A 10,000-nucleotide genomic window follows, 5' to 3' on the forward strand; every position below is an offset into this window, starting at 1 on the left:
TAATAATAATAATAATAATGATAATGATAATGGTGATAATAATAATGTAAAATCTTCTAATTAATGGATTAGTTATTTAATAGTTTGAATTATAAATTAATAATTTAAAAAATAAGTCCTTGGTACAACTCTAATAATTCACATTTTATGAATCAACATAAGATACGACATGACGATAATGATTTTTTACACTGTACAATGGGATTTGTTTACATATGATTTATATAATCATGAAATATTCTTATAGCAAGAGTAATTTTATTGCTGCTGCTACTACTACTACTACTACTACTACTACTACTACTACTACTACTACTACTACTACTACTACTACTACAACTACTACTACCACTACCACTACTACTACTATTACTACTACTACTACTACTACTACTACTACTACTACTACTACTACTACTACCACTACTACTACTACCACTACTACTACTACTACTACTACTACTACTACTACTACTACTACTACTACTACTACTACTACCACCACCACTACTTCTACTATTACGACTACTATATCTACAACAACAACAACAACAACAACAACAACTACTACTACGACGACGACGACTACTACTACTACTACTACTACTACTACTACTACTACTACTACTACTACTACTACTTCTACTACTACCACCACTACAACTACCACCTCTTCTACCACTACTTCTACTACTACTACTACTACTACTACTACTACTACTACTACTACTACTACTACTACTACCACTATTACTACTACTATTACTGCTACTACTACTACTACTACTACTACTACTACTACTACTACTACTACTACTACTACTACTACTAGTAATGGATGAAATAAGGGTTGCATATTTCTGTGCTTTACTACGTGGAAAAAAAAGACAAATTGAAAGAGAAAACAATATTGGGTGCATCCTTTAATGACTCAAAGATTGCTCAAGGGTCAATTCCGTAGACTCTATGGTGATCTCCGATCTTATCTTAAAATGACTTTCTTGGAATCACCTCATTTTACCCAGGTGCAAATGAGTACCAGTTCGCTGATGAAAGTAATCTTTGACAGACCAGCATCATTCAAGAGGATAATAGAAAGTCAGCATGGCTCGGTGGTACGATCTTTGCTTCGTACCCGAAAGGCATCAGTTCGATCACCCGCTGATGCGCTGTGTTGCCTTGAGTAAGTCACCTCGCCTAAATTTGCGGCGCTGCACTGCGGCTAACGCCTGGGTTATACCTCGCCCTAGCTCAATTTGCGGCGCTGCATTGCGGCTGACGCCTGGGTTATTCCAGTCTTACCTTGGAATAGACCCTCGAGAAAAATTTCCCCTATGGGATGAAAAAGGGAATTTTATTTTTTTAAATTTTAAACTGTTATCTGTCTGCTCAACGCTACAGCAACATGGATAAGTTCCGGATTTATAAGCTTAGGAGGCAAGATGGCCCATGGTTAGCGCGTTGTACTGTGGACTCAGAGGTTCTGTGTTCGATTCCGATCGAAGCCAATTTGTACTTTCTAGAGCAAGAAAATTTACTCCAATCACTCACTCCATTCAGGTGTAAAAGGGTACCTGTCAAGCTGGGATAGTAATCTGCGATAGACTAGCGTCCTGTTCAAAGGTTTTCAAACAAATACGTTAATTGTCCGCTTCACGTTATTGAAACCGGAATAACTCCTGCACCATTGGCTACAAGGCTCTGAAGGAGTTAATTTGTCTTACAATGAGTCCAAGTGGCTCAGAAGGACTTACTTTAAAATATTTTCATTGAGAATTCCCGAAATAAATAACGATAAAGATAATTGATCCCACAAGGTACCGAATATATGTGCGACCGGTTTTAGACACGTTACTGCTGTGTCACAAAGTGTGACACTTCTTAAATTATATTTATAAACATACTTTTTTAAATTGCCGAAAATGTTTATGTTGCTATGCCTTCTGTACGTGGTTTCATCACATAGAATTATTTTTTGAATTGTTCTTGCTTTTTTATATTCAGAATTTAAATAAATAAATAAATCATAACTGTGAAATTGAATGTAAGCTTCAGTTTAATATACGAAAACAGATAAATGGACGTTTCGGGTTTCCCCTTCATCAACACATGATGAATTAAAAACTACAGACGAATGAGATAATGTGGTAGTGGCGTTGTTAAGATGCATAAACAAAAACATTGATGGGCAGGAAATTGTATGCTACTTTGTGAGGAAGCGCGAATTAAAACAGAGCAATAGAAATTTATAAAAGGTGCGTACTTAATTATGTTAAAAGAGGGGAGGCGGATAGGAACTGTGTAATGCAGTATAGAAGACAGTGAACTAAAATAAAGTGTGGACTATTGTTGGAAAATAAATACAATGGAATTGGAAATAAATACAAAATGTAAGGGATGTAGGTATTAATATATTAGTGGAATTAGCAGCAGCAGAAGCAACAGTAGAAATAGTAGTAGTAGTAGTAGTAGTAGTAGTAGTAGTAGTAGTAGTAGTAGTAGTAGTAGTAGTAGTAGTAGTAGTAGTAGTAGTAGTAGTAGTAGTGGCAGTAGTAGTAGGAATGCAGAAATTAAAGACAGGCATTTCAATTTTGACACGGCGCCGCCAAGTCTGGGACTTTTTTGTCCTAGTGCGGAAGTCTGCTATATTTTTCTACTATCACAAACGATATGAACACGGGACTGGGACAGTCCTGTCCCGTTGATTTTGTAGCATTTCACAACGGCTTGGGACACAACGGGACTGTTTTGTCCCGTCCCAATAGGTGCGGAAGATTTCTCTAAATTCTATATGTTACAGATTTGGGACAGGACTGTCCCAGGACAGTCCTGTCCTAGTGCGGAAGAGGGTTTAGGTACATAGTACATTACGTCAAGTGACGAGTGACATCGCGAAGTCGCAAACCACATCACACACGACAGTAATTCATTCCACAACTTGTCAGTTCAGTCAGTGTGCTATCCACAACGCAACAGCTCGTTGATAATAAATTATTACAGATAGACCAACTCCTGTGGCTTTCTAGGAATTTCTATTCTCTTCGTCTTTCTGTTGTAATCCATCGGAGGATTTTTGTTCTGAACTACATACATCCAAATCTCGATATAATTGAAAGATACAGTCACCGTTTGTCGATTCAAGTTATATTTAATTTTTTAAAAAAGTCATTCGTGTTTGATTTCTTATTCATAAGTAGATAGATATTAACTTTGCCATTTAAGTTTCTGAATCTGAAAACGGACACATAAACCCATTCGTTATAGTAGTAGCCTGTGATTTTAAAGGTTTTGAATTTTGAGTTCAAAAATTCTGACGGATATAGTTTAAGTATAATATAGTATAGTATATTATATTATTATTGTTGTGTGACAAATTGGGGGAACATTTAGCTCATTGTCGTGTCTGAAGATGACGGGAACCAAAGCAGGCTTCTACCACACCGACCTGGTTAGTACGTCGTGGGATTTGCCTATTCGTTATAAGAGATTGATTCCTGTCGGAAATGGTGCATATGGACAAGTTTGGTAAGAAGAGATAGATTTACTATGATAATATTCACCTCCTCTGTCTCTCCCTTCCCCTTGCCCCGACGAAAACCTACTTATTACTTATTTACAGGTATGATAGCCCCAAAGTGTTATGGGCTCATTGTTGTAATGGAAATACTCTCAAATCAAAGAAAAAAACTTTTAATTGAGATTTTATTTAGCGCAATATCCAATATCCAAAATCAAAAAAAAAAAAAGTATAAAAATCCCTTTAAAAAATGAGCTTTTATATAGCGCAATATCAACTACTACAAGTGCTCACAGCGCTTTACAAGGGGTCTTTGGCCAACAGCAATACTTAACATAAACATTTAGGACAGGATCATGACGCCTATTAGGCAATAATATTACAATTTATTTCTGACAGAGACAACGCTGTTAACACTCAGATAGCTACTCATTTTATACATGTACATACAGTGCGGTGAAAGAATGTGAGTAAGCTATGAGCCGAACGAGGCTCGGACCCAGGACCTTTCTAAACAAACACGATAATAATAATATTAAATAATAATAATCTTTATTGTCCAAATAGGCAATTATTGTTAGGTTACAGCTCTTGTAATAAGGGACAAAAGTTATTAAAATAGTAGTAATAATGATGATAATAATACTGATAGTTATGATGATAATAATAATTATTATTATTATAAGAAGGATGTGGCTTGACCACATCACCACAATCCCTTCTAGGCAATCTTCTAATATATTTGCTCATAATTTTGTTAGACATAAAAAAATTGGGCTTGGGGAGGGGGGAGGGTGAGGTGTCCATTTCTTTAATTTGAAAAAAAAAAAAACATGGGTTCAAGATCCAATTCCAGCATTAAAAAGAAAAAAGAAATGATATTCGAAAGTTTGCTTTCTCGAACATTAACTCTCTCCTTACCAGCCATTTTTAGGATTTTCCCCAAAACTTGACACCCAACTAACACAAAAATAGATTTTTTATCACTCAAACACAATAGCAGTAAAGTTGTGTTATACATCATTTCTTTAGCAAAACATGCTCCACAACACACTGTTCATTTTCTTAAACATTTTATGACGTACAAAAGAAATTTGAATAAGAAAAATGTTCGTTGTATCGTAACGAATGTGACGATTTTCCTGTAGGAGAGGGTTAAATGCTATGTCTGTTAATGACCTCTAACCCCACTTGTTTTATGGGGCGTCTAAGTGATGAAACCTGATAATATTCAACCGCACCTAACTGATGAGCACCTGTTGTTTTTTTTTTCTGGGGGTTTTTAAAATCATATATTGTCTATGTAAACGATGGGTTCATTAGATAATGGCGACATGCACTTATTTGCACGTAGGTTTATGGAATCATTTCCCAACAGCACATTTCATTGCTTAAGCACAGTGACCCAGATTGACTTTTATTATTCTCCTCATAAACCCTGGCCTTAATTGTACGTCTCGGCTACCTGTCGTTTGTTTTATTTATTACTTTTATTATTTGTCTGCTTACAATGAAGTAACATGGTTATATCATGTCTCTATCCTCAACACCCCCCCCCCCTTTTTTTTTTCTTTTGTTTTGTCCCATCTGTTTCCATTTTGGTTGTGCACGTCGAAAGTTGTAAACAATCATATCGAGTCAGTCGGTTTATTTAGAGGAAAAAATAACAGTTCTCTCCCAACCTTTTTTATCTCTTTATATAAATCTCTTTCATATATCTATTCATCAATTACTCAATCAATCAATCCATCCATACATCTATCTATTTATCTAATCTACCAATCTAATTTATCTAGCCATCCATCTATCTATCTCGCTGTCTAGCTATCTATCTATCTGCCCATCCATCCGTCCAACTATCTATCTATCTATCTATCTTTCACCCAATCAATCAATCCATCCATACATCTATCTATTTATCTAATCTACCTATCTAATTTATCTATCCATCCATCTATCTATCTATCTCGCTGTCTAGCTATCTATCTATCTATCTGCCCATCCATCCGTCCAACTATCTATCTATCTATCTATCTTTCACCCAATCTCTGTCTCTTTTTCTCTCTTTCTTTACCTATATCTATCTGTATTGTGTGTGTTTGTGATAGAGAGAGAGAGAGAGAGAGAGAGAGAGAGAGAGAGAGAGAGAGAGAGAGAGAGAGAGAGAGAGAGATTTGTTTGTTCCACACATGTATGCACCGATTTAAAAAAAAATATTATATCACATTCCACCACCGCCACCACCACCATCCTCATCATCGTTATCTTCCTCCTAATCTCTCACGTATACGCACGCGCGTGCGCGCAAATAATCCGCAATCCACATGTTTCATGACTTTATAGAAACATTATAATATTATTTTGGGTGACTAATCCTGTATCCGTTGGGACAAATTCTTCACCGGTTCCTGGTCTTCGTCACCGTAAATTAGGGTCATTACAGTCTAAATTCCTCGGATATCACGGACCTAATCCGGACGTGGATCTAAGACAACGGGAACTTAGGCGGAAATTACTGTATTTTCACGACGGGTCACCAGTTCCAGATATATGGAAATGCTCCGTACGACGTGAACATATTTTCAGTTCTGACAACCAGACGAAAAATCATCTGCTCGTTTTAACATTGTTGCACTGGACAACATTTTTGTGTTGGTTTGAAAGTATTGCAATTACAACAATAATCAGCCCATAGTAATTTTTTTAATGAGCTTTTATATTGCGCAATGTCCACTAAATTGCTCAAAGCGCTTTACAAGGGACCCCCGGCCAACAGCAACATTTAACATTGAGGACGGAACGTGACGCCTGTTAGGCGATATTACACTTTTTTTTTGGACAGAGACAACGCTGTTAACGGTCAGGTACTCATTTTACACAGTACGGTGAGAGAATGTGAGTAAAGAGCCTTCTTCAAGGTCTCAACTGTGCGCCGATCGAGGCTCGAACCCAGGACCTTCCGATCTGAAAGCGAGTGTCATACCACAAGACCACATTGGGTTATAGACCTGAAAATAAGTAAACGTTGACTCGAGACCAAGTTTTAACATATGAATTTGTGCCATGTTTTTGTTGTTTCAATTGTAAAGAACCACCCTCACAACCACCACCATCATCAAACGCTATAGAGAGAACGAAGTTGACGTCACTCAGGTATTTATTATTGTTGTTTGTTTGTTTTGCCATCCATGTTTATGAGTAATTCTCACTAAACTGTATTAACCAGGTTATAAACATGGTTACACAAAGTTTTGTGTGTTGGTCCGTTATACTTCCGGATGGCAATGTTGTGAACTTCTTGGCCAAGCGCATACTACTATCTATACAATGGATTCAATAGTCTGATGTCACGTCGCCCAGCAACGGCGGCCATCGTGGTTCTAAACAAAGAAAATCGGTACTTTTTATTCTTCATGCTGGCTAGAACTTTTCATATGTCTTGTGATCAGAATGTGTAAAAGTCAAAACATGATCAGATTTAAATGTATTTTTCCCCTCTGGATACGCTTTTATGCTCGTCGGCAGAAATATTTCATAAGGGCGTCCGCCATTGTTCCGATAGTTTAGAGCCAGTTACTAAGTTACCATGCGTCATTACGAAGGAAGTGACTGTTAAAGCGTATAGCTCACAAATCGTGACGCTGGGCCCTTCCCTATCCAATTTCCATGTATTTCCAAGCCTTTTCATAAAACTGCAACCGACAAACTACATAAAACTCATGGAGGAAATAAACTTTCCTGTTTCGTGGCTCTATTATTACAATAGTTCGTTTCATTCATTTTCACACAATGCGAGTGATAATTATGACGAATATAAAACCCAAATGAATGCCGTCATTGACACCCAACGGGTTTTCCCGTTATAAATGTTTCGCATAATAATATGCCGGCTAGCTATTATAATATTATTGCATTCCACAACGCAACGAATATTTACCAGAATTATTTAGTTCCGGGAGGAAGCGAGAAAAAAAAACAGAAAAAAAAGCTCCAGATACTGGCGCGTAATGCCAGGGGGTCACGATAGCCCAGTTTGTAGAGCACTCGCTTCACACGCAAAGGAACCGAGATCGATCCTGGGTGCAGTCGAGGTTTTTTTTATGACCCCTCTGTCCACCCAATAGTGATTGGGTAGCTGGCTCTATAAGATCAGGCGGAAAGTACTTTGCGTCCTATCAAAAGGATAGCAAGCAATTGCTATTGTCTGTTTCACGCTATAGAAACCGGGATAAACTCCGGCACAATGTTAGAGATTTGTTTACATTGCACACGTGGATGGGGTCAATCATGCTATAATTGTAATCGGAGACCCCGAGCCTGTGATATATAATTAGTAACGCATCTCAATGGATGGTATGCGTTTAGGTAAAATGCTCACAACTTCCACCAGCCGGATATAACGTACTGACACACAAAACTATGTGGTGAACGTTTATAGTCCGATTGGTATAATTGAGTGAGAACTACTCATTAAAATGACTGTCTAAAGCCAACAACAAATAGCTGAATGACGTCAATATCGTTCCTTCTATAGATAGTATGCGCTTGGCTATGAAGATCACAGCATTGCCATCCGCAAGTATAACGGACCAACACACAAAACTCTGTAACCATGAACTTTTTTAGTCTCATTAATACAACCAAGTGAGAATTACTCATAATCGTGGATGGCAAAAAACCCGACTGACCTCAACTTCGTTCTATCAATATTCTTCAACCCTAAGACTATGGTCCTCGAATTTTGATTTCTAGTAGGTTTTTGGGTGTTTTATACAGCAGAAATGAAGTGAGTAGGAAAGTGCCAGGATACAGAGAATATAGATTCAAGATAAACATAATAATAATAATAATAATAATAATAATAATAATAATAATAATAATAATAATAATAATAATAATAATAATAATAATAATAATATAGATTTATAGTGCGCCAAACAACCCTTCATCAGGAGGGCTCTGGGCGCATAACATAGATTAAGCCCTAACACAGTACACGACCAACGCTAATTATACACATAATCAAAAGAAAGCCTGTCGGAATAAGAATGTCTTCAATCGGCGCTTGAAATTCCTCTAGTGAAGACGAAGAACGTATCTCATAGAGTTTGAAATACTTTTTTGGGGGTCGAGGATAGCTCATACGATAGAGGCACGATGTCCCCTGCCAGGCGGAGTTGTCGTAACAGTAATGGTTGCGAAGTTTTTATTCTCTGTTGTCTTCTGGCACTTTCTTTCCTACTCACTTCATTTCTTGTTATTATCAACACAAGTGCCTGCTCCACTCACTTTGCGTGTGAAGCGAGTGCTCTACCAACTGAGCCTTTGGGACCCCCACAGCCTTGGAAAAAATCTTTGAAATGTTCAAGTGTTAATATATTTTATTTACCTAAGAAACTTTTTTTTTAAGCAGGGAAAAAATGACAGAAATAAATGAAACTATTCTAGCATTGCAAATTAAATGTCGTTCCAATTGTTATGATGTTATAGGTTGAAAGGGGTGGAAAGAGGTAGGCTATGCCGTGTGTGTGTGTGGTGAGGAAGGTGTGTGATTATGGCTTAGAGCTCGCAACGCAAGCACAGTTAAAATTATAATGTGGTTATTAGCCCGTATCTTTACACATTTATTATTTAACATCATGCATACGTGATCAAGGTAAGCAAGCTAAACCTCGTAGTAAAAAAAAATTACTTAACCATGACATATAATTTTATGTTTTATGACCTTTTTAAAATGTACAGTATAATAAGTAGCCTGTCATGTTATGAAAATAAATAAATAAATAAAGAATCTAGGTGTGATGGTAGCACGTCTGAACGGTAATCAGAAGGTCTGAGGTTCGATTCCCCAGTCTAGGTGGACTGATTTTTTGGGATGTTTTAAAAAAAAATATATTTTTCTTTCTTGCGTTGTCTGACACCCTTCATACACACTTGTTCGGTTCTGTAAAAAAAACCAAAAAAAAAAAAAAAACAAACAAACCAAAACAAAACAAACACTGAAAGAAAAATTTGGCCAGAAAATTATTCAATTATAGATAGAACGAAGTTGAGGTCAATCAATCTCACTTCGCGAAGTCCCAGGTTTGAGAGTTTTTGCCAAGACGAAGGTCGTTTAACTAGATCGATATTTGAAGGACGAGTTTTCTGGCCAAATTTTCAAATATTATGGGTTTTTTTTGCCAGAGTACGGCAGTAATGTAGATAATCTGTTAGTGACGGTCATAGACTTATAAATAGTATTTATACACCTACGATAACGGTATGCGGCTCGGAAGTTTCAATTTGTATAATTTCCGATTATTCATTTTCTAGGGTATTCCCCTTTCCTTTAATTTATACAATAATACTATGAGTCATGTTTGCTTTCATCCTATCAACCTCCAAAAACTCTCAAACCTGGGACTTCGCGACGTTCCAGGTTTGAGAGTTTTTTTGGGTTTTTTTTTTTTGCCAATATGAGGGTTGTTTAAATAGATCGAT

The 10,000-nt window shown here is 36.9% G+C and overlaps 1 protein-coding gene across 1 annotated transcript in view; it reads left to right on the forward strand.

Annotated features, from left to right (window-relative positions):
* Positions 1-3,268: 3,268 nt before the first annotated feature.
* Positions 3,269-10,000, forward strand: part of LOC144975129 (mitogen-activated protein kinase 14-like) — a 47,017-nt gene continuing 40,285 nt past the window's right edge. The window contains exon 1 of the mRNA XM_078918902.1: positions 3,269-3,525. Within this exon, the coding sequence (XP_078775028.1) occupies positions 3,410-3,525 (116 nt within the window). The 5' untranslated portion in view covers positions 3,269-3,409. The remainder of the gene's footprint in view (positions 3,526-10,000) is intronic.

This window comes from Berghia stephanieae, chromosome 6 (assembly GCF_034508935.2).
Source record: "Berghia stephanieae isolate SIO BIC M18660-M18661 chromosome 6, UCSD_Bste_1.3, whole genome shotgun sequence".
In the NCBI taxonomy this organism is placed as follows: Eukaryota; Metazoa; Mollusca; class Gastropoda; order Nudibranchia; family Aeolidiidae; genus Berghia; species Berghia stephanieae.